Below are 24,266 nucleotides of genomic sequence, written 5' to 3'. Positions count from 1 at the left end.
TTGTTGATCGCCACTGAGGAGAACATGCCCCACTCAGAAACCATTCGACATGTCAGATTCGGTGACACATCTGCAGCCAAGATAATGGTCATAATGAACAAGATGTGCTGGTTTCTCTTCATTTCCTTTCTTTTCACTATATAAATGACAAGGGAAACAATGAAAAGAGTCCAAAAGATGAAGAAGAATGGACCACTGGTGATTCCAATGGATAAGCTGTACTTGACCTGATCCGACCATAGGGTTGAGTTATATATTGAAGGGATAGGTGTGGTGTTGTTGGATTGTTGCAAAGATGTCAGCGAGTCCAAAGAAATTGGAGATAACCAGGTTGACATTTTTTGGATGGTTTCCACAGAGATAGGAGCGGTTACCTTTCTGATACGAAAAGAGCTCTTTTGGATAACAATTCCATTCGCGTTTTCAAGATAACAGACCTTTTGGAATGGAATCAACATCTATCAAAAGTAAGTTCCTTCTTAACTCTTTTCACCTGCATGGAGCGACAACGTTGTCCAAATAAGGTCTCATATTTCTTGGTTTTCTGATTCAACTCTCTTCGGTGAATTACCATGAGGTTTCAGGGGTTGTCAACGTCACCAGCGCAAGAGAGATTGAGTTTGCAGAAGTTTGTAACGTCGACTACTTTTCAACGTTGTGATATACTCCATCCCAGTTACTTGGTCTATGAGTTGAGAAGTGTTGCGAACGTGCAAGCATAGTTGCTGCCGGTCCATCGTTCGGCATTAATTTTAAACACTCTTCAAATTGCACAGCAGCATCACTAAAGTTTCCCATCAAGTAGTTTTTCAAAGCAGCATCATACACAGAACGCATTTGTAACATTTCCTCATTTACAAGAGGTAAAGGTCTTTGATCTTTAGCAATTTCTGACGTCTCTTCATTCAGTATTGTCGCAATAGGGGGTAATTCTTTCTTCCTTCCAAGAAGCTCGTATATCACGCATCCAATTGATTTCCCTTTCACACTGATTTTGTCAAGTTTTCTAAACTCTAATTGTTCTGACACATACGGCCTCAAGTATGTATCTTCTGAAACAATAATTTGCGTATTATAAAATTTGTTGGTACCTTCTAATCGAGAAGCAAGATTTACGCTGTCACCTAATATTAAAAAATCCATTTTAATTGTGAAAAAAACAAGCATTGAATGGATGAATATTACATACCAATGATTGTGTAGTTGAGTCTCCATCTGGATCCAAAGTTTCCCTGCAACAAAATGGTAAAAGAAATGCTTGTTGATGAGAGTGAATACTTACAACAATACAAGAACCACTGTGAATTCCTATTCTACATCTCATTAAGGGCTTTTTCTCTTTAGCCCATTTCTTTCTCAACTCATCCATTCGCATTTGACATCTCAATGATGCCTTACACGCTCTAATTCCTGAGAGAGTCGAGTACTGTGGAGCACCCCAGAAACCCATGACAGAATCTCCGATATATTTATCTAAGGTTCCTTTTTCTAAAATAATTTCTTCAGTGAGAACATGAAAATATTCTGACAATTGCTTGATAAGAATCGGTGGTTCGAGCTCCTCACTTAAAGTCGTAAAATTTTCAATGTCAGAAAAGAATATGGTCAAGTTGTTCACCAATTTTCCTCCTAAATTAATTTCATTTCCTTTTTGAAGCATTTCTCTCACAAGCTCACTTGGAACAAATTTTTTAAATGAACGTAATGCCATCTTCATGTTTTCAAAGGCAGTCGACAGCTCTAAAACTTCCTTGATTGCTGAATGAAATGGCTTTCCCTTATTGATCTCTAAATTTGAAATTGCCTTGCTTTCACTTGAAAAATAGGTTAGTGGTTTCGAAACAGCTCTTGAAAATATAAAGCTGAAAAACAAGCTTGCAAAGAGGCATAAAACAGATATACCGACATTAACACCAGCCAACATGAAAACGTTACTGGTGAAATCTGTTTCTGGAGCAACAACTACTACAATCCATTGCTGAGCGCAGAATTGAATGCTATTTGATGATGATTGTTTCAAAACTTACCATGTTAAGGGAAATTGTTCTGTTGACAACTCCATGGGATACTATATACTCTTCTCCTTCAAACAAAAACGTTTGAACATGAGCATCTGGATAGGAAGTGTCCTTGTACAAAGAATAGCCAGATATTTTGGCAGGAATAATGTTGATCACCACATGTCTCAATAAGGGATCACCTATTTCCCACTCATCAGCAATTCTATACTCGTACTCCAAACTTGGATCATATATGGCAATGGAAGAAGCATTTTTGAATCCAATCACTCGTTTATGAATACCGTCCTCACGGTGAAACATTTCAATAATGGCAACAAATGACCTAGGTGAGACATAGAATGATCTTACAAAGTTGGCTAAATATTCTATATTAACATTAATGCTTGTGACTCCAATGAAATGGGAGTTATGTGGTGAATAAATATTCGCTTGAAAGCAAGTGTACACTCGTTGTTCGATAGTTTCTCCTTGCCTGACCATGTGATAGTAAAGTGAATAAATCCTTGTTTTTGTTGCAAACAATAAAATCTTACCATTGAACATCTAAAGGTATCAATGCTTCGTCATAAATTTGAGAGAGATAATAGTATTCGTCGTTTCTAGGGTCCCAATGTGAGGTTGGTTCGTCTAAAGAGACAGTTCTCCTATTTCCGAACATTGTGAAATAGTAGGTTGTTTGTAAAGAAGTTTCATTGTCAGGTTGAGTAATATGAAACACTTCTTGTCTTGGTTCAAACATGGGCTCTGTTTCGTTGTCCAACGGCTCCATCACTTGGTAACCAGTGTCGACATAAATATAATCTCCAGTCGGTGGAGTAAAATCCAGAAGGTAAATCTTTCCAATGTATTGCTGATGGCTGACAGCAAGAATTTTCATCAAGTTCTCAAAAACTTGAGGGCTATACATGTTGACCTCATTAATATCAATGCTACTTTTCTTCATAAAATACATTTTAAAGATTGCATTCTGTGAGAAATTGTTCAAAAGCGTTTAAAATTGTGAAAGATTATGATCGTACTAAAACACATACCTTTAGCGAATATGTAGCCTCCATGCAAACCCACAAGAAATCGTCAACATAACTATGAGCTCTCCGATAACTCTGAATAATTACCTGCATCTTCACGTCATTGGATGCAAGCACTGAAAACCCTATTGAAAGTAAAACTAGAGTCAATACGGGAATGATGATCATGATCAACATGGTTGAAACAAGCAGGCATCGAAAGCTGCAATGCACACACAACGAATTACTTTTGCTCATCTCTTCAAAGTTGGAAGCAGATGATGATACTATACTACTGCTAAACGTTCTTGACTTGGCTACTAAATCGTTTTCTATTGTAAAATCATCAATTAATTCATTTACACTCGTCGATGAACCAAATCCTTTCAGAATGGTTCGCGTTAAAGATTTGGCAAGCCAACCTCGGGATTTTTCTTGACTAGTAGACTCATGGAGCTTTGTCATTGTTTTTGCTTTAGTAAATAGATATTCATCATTCATGTTATGATTTTGTTGTTGTGGTTGTGTATGCGGAGGTTCCCCCTCTGCACCTGGTGTTGCTACTCGTAGCACTGTATCATTGTCATGATGAGGATTCTGTAGGGGTGCATCTGCTGGGTACACCCTATTACTGGTCAATGCTTTGCGAGGACCGGAAGGAGGGTGAGTCATTGTATTTCCAATACCCGTCGCGATGTGTGTCGTTTGGTGTCGTTTCAAAGCCTTAATACTGTGGAACAATAGTACGAATTTTTTTTCGTTATTTATACCTTTTTGGGTCTTGGTTAACTCGAATTGCTTTCTATGTAGTGAGTGACACTCAAAGCGGGAGATAATTTTTGAAAATTTAGAAAAATTTATCCCATAGAGTCTGTATTGTTTGTAATGTAGATATGCATTACAATGGAATTGAGTGTGTCTCTTACCTCTTTTGACTTTAATTTGTTGTCCGTAAAAGTTTATACAGTGACTTTGTCTTTTGCAACGCTAGCTTGAAGATCTCTCAAGATCGCTAGTGATGTTGACAACCCTCGAGGTCTACAACTTTTTTCATTGCTTGATCGTAATACTTAATGTACATCCAGTTCATCTCAGGAACTTTGTAATGGTGCTATTCTTTCATTAATAAATTCCACACCGATGTCCATCAGTCCTGTCGATCTTTTCCATCTCATTGTTTTTGGACATGATCGAAAAAATGTCACTCAAAGCAGGAGATATCGTGTGTGTCGGAGTGGTCCGATGTCACAACCTTGTGGCTGCAGATATGAATGGATTCAGTGATCCTTATGTCATCATTTCAACTTCCTCACAACAACATCAACGAACAGAAATTGTAAAAAAGACTTTAAATCCAGTGTATGATGAACGATTTTCATTTCTTGTCGAAAAGGTATGCTGGTAATGATCGATCAACAAAATGATCACTATTTTGCAATTATGTAAATATGGTTAAATGATATTAGAACGTTTCCGAGATGGAAATTAAATTTAAAGTGATGGATTGGGATCGCTTGACGAAGGATGTAGGTATAGATGAATGAAAATCTCTGAAAATTTTCACAACTGATGATGATCTACTGAATGAATTAAATTTATAAATGAAATGACGTCACGATCCATGACCTCATCATCTCACTGAATGACATCTTTGACCATCATGATCCAATGATTTAGGATTTTCTTGGAAGTGCAAAAGTCAGAATCAATGATTCGAAATATCCCATTGGACATGTTCATACTGAAGAGCTCACTCTCGAAGAAACAAAATCTGGAACTCTGACCATCACCATTCACATCCTCAGAGGAGATGTCTTGGGAAAGATTGTACCAACAAATGATGAATCATCAAATTTCAAAATATTGAGTGGTTATTTTGGGCCTACCTTTGCTCCATGCATTCCTGTTCATTTCAAAATGATGTCCAACAAAATTTCATCTACTCATGTGTTTGTAAACTTTGCCAATGAGGATCAAACTGAAAATATTACCATTAGCTATAATTATGATTTGAAAGAATTAGGATTTGACGAATCCAGAGAAGTGTTCATGTCGACCATGATGAAAATGCAAGAAAGCATGTCAGATCGATTTGCAAAAGGTACCTACAAGGTTTTTGAAAATGGAAAACAAGTGAACTTGCTGGACAAGTTTGGAATTGAGGGAGAAACTAAATTTCAACAAGTCCATGAATATCATTGGCAATTTACCAACACTCAAATCCAACTTGTGAAAGTATGGGCATTTGTATGTCAACCTCTTACCAATCCAGAGGGAATGGTGACTTTTATTTATTATTCCAATCTTAACAACAACTCGTCCAATCCACTCAAAGATTGCGCTCTTAAAACTGTTGTGAAATAGATCTTTTTATGACACAATGAATATTATACTGGTTTTTTCATTGAGATTCGAACAATCATTCGAGTTTATTCATTTCACAATTAACTCTTTTATACGAAAACACATTCGTCCCTATCATCCAAATGACAAGAATGACAAATAACAAAAAAATGTTTTCATCGAGGCTTTACTCGTCGGATTCATGTCCAACAATGAACCCACACGGAAAGGGCAATGATGATGAATTGAATATTAAAATACATCCTTCCTCTTGCATCGCCACCAACAACAATAGCTCTTCATCCACAACATGCCAAAATGATCATTCAAATAATAACCTTCTTCTCGATGATGGAAGTAACAACAAACATTCATCTCCCAGTAATAATTTTAGTTCAACAAAAACAACTTCCGTTAGAAGATTATCAACCGATGATTCTTTATCAGCATCCATGGTGGCGTTGTCGATGAACACACCAAAAAACCTTGATTCCAAAACACAACGAAGACAATCTTCATCATCAGCATCATCGTTAACAAGTAATAGTACTCATTCCGATTCAATATTATCTCTTTTTAAAAGTATGGGAAAAAGCCTTTCACCTACCTCTTCGAACAACCAAGATCACAACTCTCCCAAGAACACAGGCAATAATCAATTGTCATCACCCTCTTCGGGCTCAAGCAGACCATCATTTTCATCACAATCCAATAGTATGAATTCTCCTGCACGTAAAAATTACTTTAACTTTGATGAGACAAAATATGAAAATTCTTGTCGAAAAGCTATTGAAGCTGGAAAAGCTATATTGAAAATAATTTTGAAAAACGCTAAGGACAAAAAACTTGCAACAAGTCAACTGTATTATTATGTAGAAATTGAAATATTTCAGTCATCAAAAAGAACGTGTTTAAAAAGTTGTGTTAAACAAGGGGAAGAAACTATGACTTGGAACGAGGAATTTCATGTCTCAATTTCTCCTTCTGTAGAAGAGACATTTTCTGTTTCTCTTTGGTCACTGGCCCACAAGATTTCAACAGATAATGGTATGTTTGACATCTGTAATTTCTTTGTGTGGTTTTGATGTTTATATTTGTCACATGTTAGCTCAATTGATAGGCCGCTTTCAATTTGACATTAAAAGTCTCGTGAAAGGAGAAGAAAAATTAATAGCGATAACTTTGAGCAACAACAGCACCATCCTAGAATTTTCATTGACACCATTTAATTTTGGAATTGTTTCTACACATGAACCTCACTCGCCGCATGATGATATTCCAATCGCTGCTAAACCTGTCGATGGTGTTTATAATTCAAGGTATAAAGTGTGTGGAAGAATTGGAAAAGGTAATTTTGGAACTGTCGTGAAAGTGAAAGATTTGCAAGACGGAAAAGAAAAAGCCATGAAAATAGTACCATGCTCAAATCTTAGCGAATCCAGTCAAGCATATAGAGAAGCCACAACTACAAAACAAATTAAGCATGAAAATCTAGTTGAATATTTGGACATCTTCATTAGCAAATCTGAAGTCCCAGGAACAAATATTACACAGTTCGATATATGTCTAGTAATGCCAATTTATGTAAAAGGAGATTTATATGCCATGGTGGATGCTCGATCGTCAGCAACTGGCAAGCGATATATTACACCAAATATGCTTGTAGAGAAAATTTACGAATTTGCAAAGGGATTGGAGTGTTTACATTCGCATAATATTATTCATAGAGATATGAAGTTGAAAAATACCTTTTTTGACGAGTCATACAGAGTCAAGTAAGTATCAGTGTTTGTTTTATCTTTGAAATCATTCACTTTTTTTGATGTGACAGGATTGGAGATTTTGGATTTTCAAGGTAAGCTTTTAGTATTGGAAATATTTGTGAACTATTGTGTTTGTTTAGATTTGTACATGATGGCGAGGTATGTGTTCAACTATAATTTCTGAGCATTGTCGCTAACAACTTTTCAGAAAGCTCATACTATTTGTGGCTCAGTAAGTAACAAACCTTTCATTGAGATCTAAATACATTTTTTTATGTAAAGCCCAACTATACTGCACCAGAAATTGAAAACTCTACTGGGTATGGCAAAGAAGTTGACATATGGAGCTTGGGAGTAATGATTTATGAAATGATCACTCTCAATATTAAGAGATCTCATCTTATAGCCAGAACGGATTTCGATTCGTACATTAATACATTGTGCTCAGAAGCCATCCAGGCCTATAAAGACAAAGCAATCCATGAACCTCTGACAGAATTGCTTAAAGGAACAATTGCTCTCAATCCTCAAGACAGATGGAGCGCATCTCAGTGTGTGCTGTTCCTGAAGAAATTGAGAGAGCAAATAAATGCAAACAAATGACATGATTTTACTAGGATGTGCTATCCATGATTTCATTTTCGTTTTCGTTGGATTCCAGAGTAGCTGATTTTTCTTTCTCTTCAGCTTTTGAATGATTGTACTTTTCTAGTTCTTTGGATAACTCTTCTACTTTGGATTTCAGTTTAGCTGATTCTTCTTTCTCCAATTCAACTTGCATTTTCCAATATTCAATATCATCTGATTCAATTTCGTACTCGGGTTGTTCATGTGGATGCTCTTGAGCGTATTTTCTTCTGGCTTGTTGAATTCTTTTTTCAGCAATAATCAAAAAACGATCCTTGTGGGAGAGATAAAAACATTCAGTTTTTCTTTCTTTACAATTATTGCAAATTGGTCGTTGTCGATCACAAACTTTGCGTCCTGACATGCAACAATGAAAGCAAGCTAATTTCAACATATAGGTAAGGCTAAAAATCATTGTTGTACCATGTGTGAAAACTTACGAGAGCACTCTAATAAAGAAGGATAGTTGCACCTAGTGCCAGCCTCCAAACAATTCCCACATAGAGGTCGCTCCTTAGTACAAGCAATTCTCCGTTTAAGGCATTCTCGGCATGGCGAAGGCTCAACTCCATCCTCATATTTTGTAGTCAGCAGTCTAAACAAATCTGGAGTAAATTCTTCCGAGAGTAAATCATCCATAGTTGGCAGCCATGAAGGAGGTTTAAATTCTGTTGAAAATTTTTGCTTTCTGGATATTTTCTTCCTTTTCTTTGATCCTTCTCTCTCTGATTCAGAGTCTTCTATTTTCTTTTTCTTGGGTGTTTCTCTATTGTTTTTCGTCGTTTTTCCTCCGTTCTGTTGTTGTTTTGATTTGAATTGTTTCTGTTTTTTCGTTTCAGGTTCAAAGGTTTCATCTTCGTTTTCTGAGTTGTCAGTTTCATCACTTTCCTCAACCTCTTGACGATAATCTGAGTCTTCTTCTAACTCCTCGTCTGAGTCTACATCGTCTATTACGATCTTAAAATCTTCATAATCATCACTTTCATAAGTAGTATCCTCATTGTCAATTATTGGACCTTTGTTGGCTCTGTCCAATAATTCGGATAGGAATGGAGGTAATAATGCTGCATTAGTGTCGTCTAGTGTAAACTCGTTTTCATCTTCATTGATTTTTTCTGCAATGAAGCTTGCATTGTTGATGAGATCAGCCTCAGTAAAATTATTTTTCTCAATCTCCTCTAATACTTTGTTCAATGTCAATGACTTGATTTTTTGATCCAAATTAGAGCCTGATTCTTTTGAGTCATTCAACATATCTACCCACTCAGATAAATATTTTCTTAAAAGGATCCAAAGATTGCAACGCCGTTCAAAAGGAGCAAATAATGATTGATATTCTGTTGAAGGTTGGAGTAATTTATACCAATATTTGTCGCTTTCAACCCAAATTCCTTGACAATCCGAGTCTAAACCAAAAACCCATTGAGATAAATTCACAACTTTAACAAAGAACTTCTCCAAATCCAATCCCGAGCTTGCTGTTATCGAATTAGGCTCAACTAAATTTCCAAGCAAACACATGGACGATGTCTTGTTAATCCAATCGGGTTCTTTCATTTCTTTCGTTCGGAGATCGACAAATTCAAAATTTGTAATATGGCAACATAGACTGTTATCTTTGGTATCTTTCAAGATCAACCTCTCAGGTATTTCGCTCTCCTGATGATAAAGAAGCCTATTTTTTGCTAACGTTTAAAATTTTGAGCAAAACAACAATTTAAATTCTTCTGTGAAGCGCATTCAACCCAAAAACAACAATTTGGTGGCCAATTCAATTGAATTCTCTGATAAAATCACACCAATCCATTCTGATACAATCGATCAATTTTGAATTGGTCGGTTCTTTATCCCATTTCATTCCAAGGAGAAAGAGAAGCCACAAAACTTCGGAGAGCCGATCTTTCAAAAACGAACGACGTTCAATTTCTTCTCCCGTTCTCATTGATTCTCACACACACTCACCCAAAACGGAGTCATCAAGACCCGTTGCTTTTTATTATCATAATTAAATTATTCCAACTCCTAGACCGTTCCATATGGTTGCCATTATTACCGTCAACAAAGATTCCAGTAGTGAACAATCACTTGGAAAGGATTCCGAGTCGGAAACTCAAAAGAAACCTTGGTGGAAACCTTCATTTCTCTTTTCCAAAAAGCCTTCATCAAAGAGCTCTCTTCTTGAACCCACACTCTATAGGAAACGATGGCTCGTTTTATTTCTGTTTTCCATGTCTAACTTTTTGTGTTCCTTGTATCAAACGACATTCTCTCCGATCAGGTAGGTTCCTTGCACCAAACGATTCGTGTCTGATATAATTTAAATGATTACAAATTTGTTTTATCAACAATATCATCACCAATGCTGCTGCTGCTGCTACTTGTACGACAGTACAATTGCATTGAAATATTGGCAAATGCCCGATCAGACCTGGAAAGTGAACATGATGACTTTGGTCTATTTAGTGGTCTATGTGCCCGTGTCCTCAGTGAGCTCATGGATCATGAAAAAGAAAGGTTTGAGAGTTTCAATTTTGATCGCTTCAATACTCAATTTTGTTGGTGGTTGGGTTCGATGTTTGGGATATAAGGTGAGTATTGTCGGCACATGTGAAACAACAATTCGTATATGAAACAATTGTTTTTATGATCAAAAATCGAATTCATTTATTATTTTCATCATGATGTTGATCTTTCTCTTTTATAGAAAGGAGAGGAATTGTACTTTTGGATTGCATTTTTAGGTCAAACCTTGTGTGCTGTTGCTCAACCCTTGGTGTCCAATGCTCCCACTTTATTGTCAAAGTAAGGATTTGTTGCATGATGTTCTTCTTGTGATTCGATATTTAATTATTATTTAAATGAAAACTATTTGGAATGCAATATCAATCATCCATTCAACGTGCTCTCTCTTTCGACCCTTCAATCATGTTCTGAACAAATTCACACTCTGCATATCATCATTTAGCAACTGGTTTGGTGAAAAAGAAAGAACACTCGCAACAACTATTGGAACTTTATGTGGAATATTAGGGAGTGGCGTTGCATTCGGTATTGGTCCAGCACTTTTAGGAATCAATGACGGTTCAACTGCCGAAGATGATTGGTCTGGCTCAGAATATGGAATGTTGCTTTTATTGCTGGGACAGGCATTACTTGCCACATTGTTGTTGACTGGCAGTGTTGCCTTTTTCCAAGATAAACCTCCGTCACCCCCTGTTGTTAAGGCACCAAAGGAAGCACTCATGCCATCGACATCCATTAATGAGACAAATCCAAACGAGGGTGTAGAACATATCATTGATAGTGATGATCATCATCGTCATTCTTTCTGGCATGACCTAAAATCAGTCATGTTGAATTGTAATTTTGTTACTCTTGTGTGTGCATACTCGGTTGGATATTCTGTGTTACAATCATTTGTGGCCCTCATTGATCAAATTATTGTACCTAAAGGATATACTCCGTATGATGGAAGTGTCTTTGGATTAACAGTGATTGTTTTTGGTATATTTGGAGCACTGATAATTGGTATTATTGTTGATAGGACAAAACGATACAAATTAATTTGTGCTTGTTGTGGACTATTCGCTACCATTGGATTTTCTGGTTTTGCTGTAGTGATGTTGTGGAGGAGAACAACTCTATTGTTCTATATGGCTTGTTTATCACTTGCCGCTCTGGGTATGTTTTCTGTTCCCACAGTTCCTATTTGCTTGGAAATGAGTTGTGAAGGTAAGTGAATGGAATTTATGTTCAAAAACATGTTTTATATGTTGTGACAATTTTCATCCTCATTCAGTCACCTATCCCGTACCGTCCAGTACCTCCACGTCTATTATTTATGGAGCTGGAACCATGACAGCAGGAGTGATTTTGGTTATTCTAGACATTATTCAACAGTATCAACTACATTCAAATAATGCGAAAGTTTCAAATAACACATCAATGCAATTGATTTTATGGATTGATCTTGGATTGTTAGGCCTCAGTTTTATATTCACGTGTCTCTTTAGAGGAAAATATAAGAGAATGATCAATGAAAAGCTACACAAGGAAAGAAGTCAAGCTTACTTGGCAGGTCTTTCTCAAGAGAATGAAGTTAGCGAATCTTCGGCTTTAATCCACTAATTAGTGTGTTGTTGATCGTTCAAATTAAAATGTCATTTCCAATCATCATTTTCTTTTCATTTAAGGCCAACTTTAATTTTTTCATCGTGTTATTAATAAGGATACACACATGGAGTGCTTGTGGGCGTAATGTAGGCACTCGTAGTAAATCGAATTACAGGAATACCTGGTTTTTGAATAACATCAAATTCCATTTCCATCATAAAAGCTGTATATCCCTTCTTTGGATTGTTCACAGAAACATTGTAAACCAGGCCAGAATCATCACTTGGTGGTACAACGCTTGATGTGTACGCTTTACCAATTGTAGTAATTCTAAAATCTCTTGCATTTTCATTGGTGGCTTGCCATAATTTCACAACTCGTGGTATGGTACCATTTAGTATTCGTAACTCAACATCGATACCATGACCTCGATCGATATGATGAAAATCGTAAACTGGTAAATCAATTCCATATAAATACGCATAGTAGGAAACATGAACTGCATCCAGCATATCACTTCCGTTCATATTGTGTCCTGTATTTGGTAAATATTTCAGTCTCTTATTGTTCAATCCTCCTGTAAGGAATGGAAATGAAAATAAAGATAAATCTACCCAAAAGAATTCGTCACCCAGAGCATAGATGAGTAATTTTGGAATATTTGCAAACCTGTCTCTGTAAATCAATGGGTCAATAATTCCAGCAAGTTGTGAAAACTGTGTAGTTTTGACTCGAGATGTAATTCCTTGATCAATATACGAATCCATTGCAATTGGAAAATCACAAAGACTGTCGTAGGTATGAATGAGACATTTTTGTAGATTTAATGTTGCAATGACCATGGGAATGATATTTGTCACACGATGATCGACAGCAGCAAGAAGCCAAGTTGTCCATCCCTTCTTACTTCCTTAGTTGTCCGAAATAGTTTTGTGAAGGATAAAACAAGAAATTCCAAACTAATCGAGTTATCAAAAACACCTACCTCCCATCACTGTAAACGTTTCAATATTCACATTCAATTGTTTTCTTGCAAAGCTTTGAATAGTATCTAAACCTCTTTTTCCTGCTCTTGTCATTGGTAAATGGGCAATCCAATAAGGTTTACTTGTGTCATTTAGGAAGTATCTCCATGTCAAAGCAACCACTCCATCCTCGGAGCGTTCCTCATGCTTTTTGGTTCATCGCTCGATGATTATTAACGACGACGCATTATCAACAGATACTTACCTTTGGATCCACTGCAAACACAATAGGTTGGTTTGGAACTTGTTGCAACTCGGTCACAATGCTCCTTGTAGAGACTGCAATTTTGGTCAAGTCTGGTAAATCACCTAGATATGGTTTTAGATCAGTATTGTGTTTACCGATCATCCACATCAATGCATGTTTTAAATTTCTATTCAAATCATTGGGAACAATGACCAAATGATAATGCCACCAAATGTATCGACCATTCAGAATGTCCCTATCGCTAAGCCAAGTTTGGCTGGTCATATTCAATACGTAACATGTAGCAACAGCAGACGATGCAGGACCACCTTTCTGCTTGATGGGAATACCATTGATATCCACAGGAAAGGTCTCAAAGATCTGGTAATGAAAATTGGGATCGGGCTGATCCATGAAATCATCGAGTGCTGTACGAAATGAATTCGTTTCATATCGATGAGGAATGGAAAATTCAGAACTCCTCTGTCCCCCACCGTGATCCATTGGAGTTGCCTTCGCAAGAAGGCTGGAATATGATATCATCATCATCATCACGAAGATGACCAACAGCAACACAGCCTTGACCTCACAATGCATTTTTTGAACAACAACTCCGAACTGGACAGCAGGCTTTGATTGAGAAGAAATGTTTTGTTGGAGTTTCTTTAATCATGGATTTTACTCTTGAAGAATGATAAAGAAATTGTTCTGAAGGTCGATATCGAAATTACCATCAGAACAATTTCTTTATCATTCTTCAATGTCTTTTGATCATTGAGCGGGTGTTTGTTAGTTATTATTGGGGTATTTTTTTAAAATGTTTGTGTGAAGTCACCCAACCTCTTGTTGACAATTTTACAAAGGTTGATGTTATTGGTTCATATCATAGATTCCAACAATCTCACTAAATTATGCTTGAGTTAAACCGCTGTGTGTCACTCTTGTAAAGATTTACTTGGGTTAATTACACTTGAATTTTCCATTCCTTGTTGAAAAGAGTTTGTTGTTGAGCAGGTAAAGACCAAGACCACAATGTTCTAGTGTCGTGTTGTCCCCAATGACAATCAAAGATCCAATACTTGCAATCTCTCCACATATAGTACGCTTCGAAATCAGCAGACATTGGATGTGTTTGTAATTGTACATCAATACCCACTGTGCACAAAGTTCCATGGACATAAGCTTGAGGTACAAGAGCAGCCTGGAATGATGCATCCAATTCAACACCTCCTCTAATGATCAATAAATCAATCTCTGCCTTTCCTGAGACAACCAAATCAGCAGATGGAATGAGTTCAACCATAGCACTCAATTGAGCATCACACACTTGCCATCCCCATTGGGCATTCAAAACTAAATCGGCTCCAGCAGAAAAAGTAATTGGAACAATTGATACCCAAACAGTGTATGAGAAACTAAATCCAGGAGAGGCATGATACAATTGATATGTATGCAAGTTGCAATCAATGAGTTGAGTTGGTAATGTTTGTTGATAGACTACCTTATCAAAGACACTCAAGAAGATTTCGTTAGCAACAGCAACGGATCCTTGTTTTCCGTAAGCAGCCTTAGCATCAAAGATGGACGATTGCTTAACACCAAGTACATTGACGTTAGCGTAGGCTTCAGCCTTTCCCAAATAGTTGAATTGAGGATGATTGCAATCAAAGTTAGTACCAACAAATAAATCTCCGTGAATGTCAATTGAGATCGTTTCACCTGTGTGTGTGAGAATTATGTAAATTATTCATCATTCTCGAATGTCCATTCAAAACTTACCTCCAACATTGTAATCCTTAGAAATGGATCTATTGTATGGATATGGAGAATCATCAAGCATAAGCTTGGCAGATGGAATGGAATGCTTCTTGGCGAAGGAGCTCAAGACCATCTTGAGTGCAGAAACAATGCTTGGATTGGCTTCAGTAGCAAGCAATTTAAGGGCTCTCTTAACAATTTCTTCTGGTTGGAAAATGTTGTCAGCATTGTAGATGGCTCCCAAAATACTCACAGCCAAGTGTGGATCACTGCTTCTCATTTCTCTGGAAGCAGTAATACGATCTAACATTTCAAGCAAAGTATTGGCAGCATCTCTTTTAACTGAAGGGCTAACCGAATCTCTACTAACCAAAGATCCAAATGACAAAATGGCTGCGTCTCTGATCATTGAATTAGCTTGGGCACTGTACTTTAAGAATAGAACATGAATCTTACGAATGCTAATGTTGGATGGTTGTCTTAATCCAGTGTTGAGAGCAAGAATTGCATGGAATAGCAGCTCATTATTCAAAGTTGGTTGCTTTTCAGCAATAGCATAATCAATAAACTCATTGACAAACATTTCCTCAAAGTGTTGAGATCCAGATAAAATATAAAACAACTTGCTTCTCATAATCTTGTCATTGTTTTGTCTCACCAAGTTGATGTGTTTGAGAAGGACCGACTTGACCATATCGAGAGAAGAAATTACAACAGGTGCAGAGCTAGAGAAATACTTGACGAGTGCCTTCAAAGTCTTGTGGTGTTTGATCAATGGTTCTCTGGATTCTAAAACTGATTGAATCATGACAGAAGGATCTTGGCTTATAGTAGGTAACTTATAATCTTGCAAAGACAAGCCCGCAATAACATTCTTTCCAGCTTCAAACAATGTAGACTTTGTATAATTGGCATTGTTAATGGGTGAAATCTTTGTGAATGATTCCAATTTTTGTTGGTTTGCTAAAACAATAGTTAATGAGCCAGCACTTCTCATATTCATATCAAAACCAGTGGAATTGGTATAATATTGAGATCTCTTCAATGCATCATTTCCTAATTGCATTGAAATTGCGTTGGTAATTTGTGAGGTGGATGTTTGCATGATATAGCCAGATGCATGAACAACTGTTTGAGAAGAAGCTGAGATTTGGACATTGTTTGATGTAACTTGAGCATCGGAGAAGGAACGGAAGTTGTTTTGGCTGAATTGCTTGTTCAAAGTCAACACATTACTGCTTACACCTTGATAATTGCTTGTATGAACACCCACTGGATCTTGCTCCAAAACACCGTTGACAACACTTTGAGTGACATAGGTTTGGAAAGCAGTGATGGCACTGAGCTTTACGTTGACAAAGTAGAGAGAGTCATCACTCTCATACCTTTGGTTTGGAAACATCATCACAGTTTGGAAAAAGAAGAAGGATTGATTATACGGAGTTACACGAAATTAAATAAAGAGCTTCAAATAATCATTCAGACCACTTACCACACGTTGGTGATTTGTCCATTAGGCAATTGTTGGAAGTACATGTCATAGCCTAATGGTTCAGCATCTCCCAAAGAAACAAGGCTTGTTTTTGGTTTTCTCTTCAAGCCAGCAGCAGATGATGTCAAGCGAGTCTTGCTTCTCAATGCTTCTGGCACACTTTGACCCACACCCACTTCAGTATTGAACATATTCATCACGAAAATGAATGAACCATCGTTATTAATTTGATCACATCGGTGGACATAGGTCGAATCCAAGGTTGAGGTGGTTCCGTTGGTGGTCTGACCCTGAGTTTGAACAAAACCACGGGCGTCCACGGTTCCATGTAAATTGAAAACAAATTCTTGTCCGGGTTGATAGGAAAGTGAAGTTGGAAGAGCTTGGGCAAGAGCCAGAGCCATGAGGGTCATGATGACACCTACAAAAATCATCAATTCGCGAAGAGCCATTGCATGCGGTTGTACTGAAAATCGATTCGATAACACGTCGCAACGAGACTCAAAAATAAATTATTCGTTTTTTTGAGATATTTTTAATGAGAAAGGTTGTAATGAAACACTCCGAAAGGGAAAGTCCGATCTTGGTTCTTTGGTTGGCCTCCTCGTGAGATGGATATTGAAACAGAGCGAATGAAATGATATTCTATGAATTGATGGAAGTGGACAAACGCAATGTAGTTTCGCCAAGTGACGGTCCCCATTCCTCACATTTCCAAACTTTCTCCAATTCATTCTTTAAAAGGGCAACAGAAAATCTTTGCGTAACGGCGGAACAACAAGTTCTGATCAGAACTTGAATTCATGAATCGGAACAAGTTCCTTTCTCATCACGAATTCTGAAAAAAATGTTGTGGACATGTTTTCTCGCACGACCTTCCGCCAGTTCTTGCCTCGCTGGTGTGAACTGTGTGAATGGGTCGTTTGTCCTTTCACTCCTGTTCTTCTTTGCGTTCCTATTGCTAAACTTGGTAAATGCACAAGGCAATAATGATCCTCTCCTCGTTTCCACACAACAAGGAAGAGTGAGAGGTTTTTATGCAACTCCCTCTGTGAGAGCATTCCTTGGAATTCGATATGCAGAGAACACTGGTGGTTCCAATCGTTTTAAGCCTCCTGTCGAATTACCTACCGTGTATTCCTCTGAGATATTCAACGCTACTTCTTTTGGAAACGTCTGCCTTCAGATTCCAAGTGACAGTAACTATTCACAACCTCTCTCAGAAGATTGCTTGTTTTTAAATATTTGGACTCCAACCAACATTTCTAAACCATTACCTGTCTTTTTCTGGATTCATGGAGGAGCATTCAAACAAGGTTCAGGAAACATTTACAGTGGAGATTATTGGGTGCAAATTGCTCAAGACACTAATGCTCCCATTGTGCTTGTTACCATCAATTATCGACTTGGTATTCTTGGTTTCTTGAATGATGACATGTTTTTAGCAGAGAATGGTAAGACCTCAAGCAATTGGGGAATGCTCGATCAAATAGCTGCTTTGAAATGGGTGAGAAACAACATTGCCAACTTTGGTAAGTAATTCTTTTGGACATTGACCCATGTGCTAGAGAATTGACTTTCTCCACACATGGCGTTTTTAATTTCAATCTTCTTTTTGATTCCATCCATTTGGAAATATCTCTAGGTGGTGACGTGAGTAAAATTACCATTGGTGGTGAGAGCGCTGGTGGAGTTTCAACCTTACTTCACTTGGCCACACCTCTTCTCAGCACCTCCGATTTCAAAAGTGCCATCATTCAAAGTGGATCTGCACTTCCTTGGAACATTCAATTGTCGAAACAAGAGGCTCAATCCTACGCTGCCAATCTTAAAGCCAAATTTAACTGCAATTCACCTTCATGCTTGAGAAGTTTGGATGCCAAGTGGATTATTGATTATCAAGTCAATGCCACCACGGAAGAGTACAAACCATCGATCGATGGTTATTATCTTCCTTCTCCATTCTATGAGTATATTAGTAATGGCACTTACAAGAAGGTCAACCTGTTGATCGGTACGACTCGAAATGAAATGACAGGATTCACATGTGGTGTTCTTCCTACCAATATTACCGTGACAGGTCAGAAAGCTGTCATTGCACAATATTTTGGCTTCTCCAATATGCAACAAATCCATCCTCAATTGCACAATTATTACACATTATCTCAATATCCCAACAATTTGGTATACCTTAATGAAATTTTGAGTAATAGTGTTCTCCAATGCAATGCTCGATATTTGGCAGGAGTGTTTTCATCTCTCCTCTACAACACGTATCTGTACATTTATGATTATCACTTTTCATGGGTACCAGCATGTTTTCAAACTGCTCATGCCGCGGAATTACCCATGCAATTTCCAAGTACTTTAAATGTTAGATCTAATCCCTACACCTTTACTTCTGTGGAAATGGAATTCTCGAAACAAATGATCATTTATTGGAATAACTTTGTGGTGAGTGGCAATCCTAATAAGAATGCCAACAACCAAATGAATTTGCAACCCACCCAAACAGTATGGCCAAGATACAGTGTGTGTAATGATACTCTCTTAATCTTACAAATCACAAATGGACAAGTGAATCCAGTGGTCAATGATACCATGTTTTCAAAAGTATGTCCTTTTTGGAATGTGTATGAACAAGTACCTGTTTTGAAATGCAATACTTCACAACCCATTCCACCAACTCCACAACCTTCCCCATCTCCGCAGGTGTCTCCCAAACCATCCTCTCCAAAGCCATCTCCGAAACCTTCATTGAGCTTTAAGAATAACACTTCTCAATCACCTAAGGCTAGTCGTGGAGTCGTCAATGAGACTACTGTGAGCAGGATCTCTCTATGCAGTGATGTAATGGTTGCAATGATGATGTTGGTAATGATGACTTTCTGGAGTTTTGTTCTGTAGTTTCGTAGTTTCTAAATCAGGTTTAAATAAAAATACAAAAAATGTCTCAAATGGAACTCCAAGATTCGCATCACCAGCACGATGGTGAGGGTCATCATCCACACTCATCAGAGAAACTTAAAAAGAGAATGACTTATAAACTTCATCCAACGTACATGGTGATTAGAACACATACAATTAATCAATCGGATGATCCCGATCAACCTCTCATTCCAAAATGGAGTGTACCTTTTGAATATCGTACTCCAGATATGAAAACAGTGCATCTGGCTTCTCGGAATTGTTTCTTTGATAGAAGACATGCTTTAGACTCTCAGGAAGGACAATCTGCTTTGGAAAGGCATATTCAAGTGGAAGAAGAAAGAAATCAAACTCTTTTTCAAAATCCCTATTTATTGTTTAGAATACCAGGAACAGATCGAACATTATTTATTGCATGTATAGTGTTATTGTTGCTACAATTCGGATTGGCTTGTGGATTGATGGTTTTCGACTTGGCTGGTCTAATTTTCCCAGAAGGATATGAATTTAGCATGTTCGGAATTTCAAGTAGAAAATTATTGTATTCTGGAAATGTTGCTTTGAATGCTTCAGGATCTACAGCCGCTCGAGTTGTGTATTTTATTATGAATTTCGCAGTGACGTTTTTGGGAGTTTTGTGTTTGATAGTTGTCATGTTGTCTAACAAGAGGCTTCAGCAATCAAATTCCAACAACAGCCATAACAATGCTGCGAATGATACATCACGCCTAAGATTTTTGACCAAGTACAGAGATTGGATTTTGAGATTGTTTGCATTCTATATTGTATCACTGACTGTATGCATATTGGTTACTGCTTTATTCTTTTTGAGCTCTGGATTACACTCTTTCGTAGTATTGGCTGTTCAATATGTGGCTTGGAGTTTTAGTCATAAGGCCAAAGAACGATCAATGATCACCTATTATACCACAAGCTCCTTTTAAAGTTGCACATGATTTGTATTTTAATTGTTGCGAGGTAAATTTCTATGTGCCACCAAATAGGAGGCTTGTTTTTCAAAATAGGACGAATCCATTTGTCTATAAGGAATCAGCTTGCGACAATTTTCGTCGTCTGTTTTTGAAAGAGCTTGAATGATTTTGTGAACATGATGATTCTGAAGCTGACTTCCAGAAGAAGGAAATTCATAACCAGACTTGAAAATAGTTGCTAGTCTTAATAAATTGTCGTCTGGTGTCGCACTGTTGTTCATCTCTGTTAACTTCTGTTTCCATTTTTGATAAGGCACACATGTCATCTTTTCCATGCTTGCTTGCTCGTTCTTGGATGCTTCAACTTTGGCAGCACTTTCCAACAGATCACTAAATTGCACGACATAGTTTTCAGTATTCGCCAATTCAAATAATTGATATTTCACAATGTTACTGTTCTCAAGAGTTTCAACATAGGTATGAAAATATTGACTCATGCAAACAATAACCTTCGAAACAATATTCACAGGGATGACATTTAAGCTTCTTCCTGTTTTTGGATAACATCTCATGGCAAAACATCCAAGAACAAGTCTGTTGACCCAATCTGCTAAATTTGAAACTCCATTTTCAGAATCTGATCCGATCATTCCAGGTCTAAATATACAAGCTGGATAACCAAGTAAGCGAACTTGTTGGATATATTGTTCCGAAATAAATTTTGTGCTGTTGTACCCATTCGTATGCTCCAAATGGGTCTTTAACTGTTTCAAAACATAAACTGCATGAGCAGTCAAATCTTGTATCATTTCCTCTTTTTCTGTGGAATGATTCATTTGAGTTGGAAAACCAAAAGACGAAAGGCCACTCTGCAATACTCCAACTGTTGAAATTAAAACGATTGGAGTCATTGATGAATACTCATCATCATGTGAAGAAAGTATAGCAAGTTTAAGAATTTCCAAGGTAGAACCTGCATTGCTTGGATATAATTGAGAGTACGACATGACCGAATTCACATAAGCTCCATTGTGATAAATTAATTCAATTCTTGAGGCAAGCTCATGAAATTGAGTTTCTGAAAGACCCAACAAGGGCTTTGAAAGATCACCCTGCAAAGCAATAATATGCTCTTCATACACATCTTTCCACAACATGAATTCTTGCATTGTTTTCTTAACTCTCTTCATTACTTCAAGATTATTTTCAATCGAGTTCAACAACAATGGACTTTTCAATGAGCTTGTTTCTTCTTCATTCTTTTTCACTTCTCTCCTTACAATGCAAAACACTTTCACCTTTTTTTTTGATTTTAAAATTTCTTCCAATAAATCTCTCAAAATAAATGCACCTAAAAATCCAGTACATCCTGTCAATAGTATGTCTCTCTCTAAATCACAAATGTGTTTGATTTTTACTTTCCTTTGAGATAATTCAGCAATTTCTTTCATCATTGAAGTTGGTAATAGTAATTGTTGTTTCCAATCCAATCCTTCTTGATTAAGATCACAATAGGGAGAGTTCTTTTCAGAAATGAATTTCGAAACTCTCTCCACTACAGAATCAATGTCTTGATCTTTCTGTGAAAAGAGGAGTGAAAGTGGAATTTCCATGTGATATTTGTTTTTGAGAATTCCTGAAAATTTAACAGCATGCAAACTGTCAATTGCCTTAAAAGTACCACGACTGGTGTCATTACTCGTGGTAACATTTTCAGTGGTAGTACTTTTCAACAAAATATCTCGAATTTCGTCAGTGATTCTTTGTGTGTTTTTTTCCGTGGTGGGGTCGATTTTTTCATAGAGTTCTTCTAATTGATTGAAATAATATTTTTCACATTCAAATCTTTTCACTTTCATGGAAGGAGTCAACAATTTGTCTGGATCGAATGGTTCAAAATCGATAATGATATCTTTTGGTATTTCATAGGGAAGTAGTGAACCTTTCATTGAAACCTTTTCAATTTCTTCTAAAAGTAGTTTCTTAATCTTTTCATTGGATTTGAGAATATTCTTTTCTTCGTCAGTGAGAGGAGAAAGATCATCAAGTTCATTGTTCTTAATTTCATCGATACGAGTGTTGTTTTGATTCGAAGAAAATTCTAAAATTCCTTCAGAGATTGCAAATTTCTTAACGAGTGTTGCATTTGGAACTATAACAGCAAGTAAAAAGCTTCTCTTGATATTTCCATACACATATGCTTGAAAAATGTATTTGGATGAAATGAGAATGTCTTCAATTTTGGCTGGTGACACAAATTCTCCTTGTGCCATTTTGAATATATTTTTAAGTCGATCAATAATTCTCAAATTCTTTGGACCTAGCTCTTCCACAATGTCACCCGTGTGAAGCCATCCATCATTATCCAATGCGAGATTGGTCAATTCTTCATTCTTGAAATATCCTGCAAACATGGTTTCTGTTTTCACACAGAGTTCTCCTCTAGGATAGGGTTTATCTCGAATCGAGTAATTCATCTCAGGAACATCAACTAATTTGTAATGGACCGATTGATGCACTCGTCCATCATTCATAATTCCTCCAGCCTCAGAAGATCCCATTCCATCACTGACATGACATTTAAAACAAAGAGACAAGAAATCTCTCACTTGACTACTACTCGATGCTCCTCCAATAATAATTGTTTGTAATCGACCTCCAAGCATTTTTCTAAAATCAGCCATGACTTGTTCCTCAATTTCTTTTTCACTCTTATGCATTTCATTGAGTTGTGAATGTTCCAACTCGACACACTTTTTAAACTCATCATAGAGAACATTGTATATTCGTGGTGTTGAAGCGAGAACTGTTGGTCGACACAATTGAATGTCTTCAAAGATGTGAGAGAATTCTCGAGTGAAAATTCCAATTCTTGCTCCATCACAAATTCCCATCATGACATGTTTACGATCAGACATGTGAGCCAATGGACAAAAAGAAAATAACACTCTTGGTACTTCCGTTCTAAAACCACTCAATTCTCTTCTCAGAGATGAATCTTTGACCATAATACCTTTTGGCTGACCAGTGCTGCCACTCGTAAAGACAAGTGTTAATAAATCATCTGGATGATTCAATGTGTTTAAAATAAATTCTTCATGTTCTAGATAGATCCAAAGTTTGTGGATGGAAGAAGAGCTCTTATTTTGAGTTAAAATTGTTTCATAATCTTTAAAGTATTTAGAATAGCGATTCTTTTTCACCTTATTGATTTTGTTTAAATATTCACATAGAATGGTTTTACCCTTTTCAATGACATCAGAGAGTGGAATGACATTTATCTTCGAGGAAGGTGAATCATCATTCCAAATGGTTTGTCTAAATTTTTCAACACTTTCATTAGGTTCTGACCTTTCATTCATCACAATAATATATTTCACAGACTTTGTGTGCTCTTTCGCAATTTCAATAAAACGATCAATGAATTCTGGCGTACAAATGACAGCTTGACTCTCTGTGAGTTCAACAATATGTCTCATTTCGTCATTGGTTTGAGCAAAGTGAATGGGAGCCAATACAATACATTTAAATAAACAAGCATAGTCACACAAGTACCAATCCAAATTATTCTTTCCACAAATGGACACAAAACATCGTTCTTTCCATGACTTGTCATTAGTGCTGTACTTTTTTGGAACTTGTAGAAAGTATTCCAAACCCAAAGCAATACAACAAATTAAGTGAAACACTTGTTCATATCTCATCCACTCATACTTGTCAGCGGAAGAATTCAATAAACCAAAACATGGTTTTAAACGATTTTCAATAAAAGATTTAAACATGATCTTGTTGACTCGATCGGATTCGATTTTCTTTTTCATATCAAAATAATGTGCCGTTTCGGGAATAAAGAACCCTAAATCTTCTTCCACGATTTGTGCAAATTCATTGATATTGTCATCATCAACGTCTACACTGTCATTGTTCGTGGATGATGAATTGTGTTTTTTCTTTTTCAAAACACGATCGTAGCACTTATTGAAACATGTTTCACAGAGATCGAATTGTTTTTCATTGTAGTTGACGTATCGGATGGTGTTGGATTCAATCACACATGCACACATGTTACA

The 24,266-nt window shown here is 36.9% G+C and overlaps 10 protein-coding genes across 10 annotated transcripts; 5 read left to right on the top strand and 5 right to left on the bottom strand.

Moving 5' to 3' along the window:
- Nucleotides 1-642: 642 nt before the first annotated feature.
- FDP41_013600 (uncharacterized protein) lies at nt 643-3,700 on the bottom strand (the record flags this gene model as incomplete). Its single annotated transcript, XM_044704249.1, has 6 exons — nt 643-1,124; nt 1,190-1,232; nt 1,283-1,978; nt 2,028-2,493; nt 2,555-2,988; nt 3,053-3,700. The coding sequence occupies 6 exons, from the start codon at nt 3,698-3,700 to the stop codon at nt 643-645; spliced, it is 2,769 nt and encodes a 922-aa protein (XP_044565099.1).
- Nucleotides 3,701-4,226: 526 nt separating this feature from the next.
- Nucleotides 4,227-5,392, top strand: FDP41_013599 (uncharacterized protein; the record flags this gene model as incomplete). The annotated part of the gene is made up of 3 exons (XM_044704246.1): nt 4,227-4,421; nt 4,495-4,554; nt 4,706-5,392. The coding sequence occupies 3 exons, from the start codon at nt 4,227-4,229 to the stop codon at nt 5,390-5,392; spliced, it is 942 nt and encodes a 313-aa protein (XP_044565098.1).
- A 149-nt stretch (nt 5,393-5,541) lies between these two features.
- On the top strand, nt 5,542-7,737 carry FDP41_013598 (uncharacterized protein; the record flags this gene model as incomplete). Its single annotated transcript, XM_044704245.1, has 6 exons — nt 5,542-6,418; nt 6,480-7,146; nt 7,203-7,226; nt 7,275-7,293; nt 7,343-7,366; nt 7,417-7,737. 6 exons carry the CDS (start codon nt 5,542-5,544, stop codon nt 7,735-7,737), a joined length of 1,932 nt encoding a protein of 643 aa, XP_044565097.1.
- Nucleotides 7,738-7,747: 10 nt separating this feature from the next.
- FDP41_013597 (uncharacterized protein) lies at nt 7,748-9,318 on the bottom strand (the record flags this gene model as incomplete). The annotated part of the gene is made up of 2 exons (XM_044704244.1): nt 7,748-8,142; nt 8,202-9,318. The coding sequence occupies 2 exons, from the start codon at nt 9,316-9,318 to the stop codon at nt 7,748-7,750; spliced, it is 1,512 nt and encodes a 503-aa protein (XP_044565096.1).
- A 479-nt stretch (nt 9,319-9,797) lies between these two features.
- FDP41_013596 (uncharacterized protein) lies at nt 9,798-11,889 on the top strand (the record flags this gene model as incomplete). The annotated part of the gene is made up of 5 exons (XM_044704243.1): nt 9,798-10,039; nt 10,151-10,349; nt 10,466-10,563; nt 10,727-11,493; nt 11,561-11,889. 5 exons carry the CDS (start codon nt 9,798-9,800, stop codon nt 11,887-11,889), a joined length of 1,635 nt encoding a protein of 544 aa, XP_044565095.1.
- Nucleotides 11,890-11,981: 92 nt separating this feature from the next.
- On the bottom strand, nt 11,982-13,590 carry FDP41_013595 (uncharacterized protein; the record flags this gene model as incomplete). The annotated part of the gene is made up of 3 exons (XM_044704242.1): nt 11,982-12,784; nt 12,860-13,046; nt 13,105-13,590. 3 exons carry the CDS (start codon nt 13,588-13,590, stop codon nt 11,982-11,984), a joined length of 1,476 nt encoding a protein of 491 aa, XP_044565094.1.
- Nucleotides 13,591-14,050: 460 nt separating this feature from the next.
- On the bottom strand, nt 14,051-16,749 carry FDP41_013594 (uncharacterized protein; the record flags this gene model as incomplete). The annotated part of the gene is made up of 3 exons (XM_044704241.1): nt 14,051-14,805; nt 14,866-16,229; nt 16,337-16,749. The coding sequence occupies 3 exons, from the start codon at nt 16,747-16,749 to the stop codon at nt 14,051-14,053; spliced, it is 2,532 nt and encodes an 843-aa protein (XP_044565093.1).
- A 434-nt stretch (nt 16,750-17,183) lies between these two features.
- On the top strand, nt 17,184-19,243 carry FDP41_013593 (uncharacterized protein; the record flags this gene model as incomplete). The annotated part of the gene is made up of 2 exons (XM_044704240.1): nt 17,184-17,868; nt 17,982-19,243. 2 exons carry the CDS (start codon nt 17,184-17,186, stop codon nt 19,241-19,243), a joined length of 1,947 nt encoding a protein of 648 aa, XP_044565092.1.
- Nucleotides 19,244-19,284: 41 nt separating this feature from the next.
- On the top strand, nt 19,285-20,208 carry FDP41_013592 (uncharacterized protein; the record flags this gene model as incomplete). The annotated part of the gene is made up of 1 exon (XM_044704239.1): nt 19,285-20,208. The coding sequence occupies one exon, from the start codon at nt 19,285-19,287 to the stop codon at nt 20,206-20,208; it is 924 nt and encodes a 307-aa protein (XP_044565091.1).
- A 20-nt stretch (nt 20,209-20,228) lies between these two features.
- On the bottom strand, nt 20,229-24,260 carry FDP41_013591 (uncharacterized protein; the record flags this gene model as incomplete). Its single annotated transcript, XM_044704238.1, has 1 exon — nt 20,229-24,260. One exon carries the CDS (start codon nt 24,258-24,260, stop codon nt 20,229-20,231), a length of 4,032 nt encoding a protein of 1,343 aa, XP_044565090.1.
- Nucleotides 24,261-24,266: the final 6 nt, after the last annotated feature.

Source organism: Naegleria fowleri (assembly GCF_008403515.1).
Source record: "Naegleria fowleri strain ATCC 30894 chromosome Unknown tig19, whole genome shotgun sequence".
Taxonomy (NCBI): Eukaryota; Heterolobosea; class Eutetramitea; order Acrasida; family Naegleriidae; genus Naegleria; species Naegleria fowleri.
Note: the sequence above shows the minus strand (reverse complement) of the source record. Positions and strands in the feature narration are given on the sequence as shown.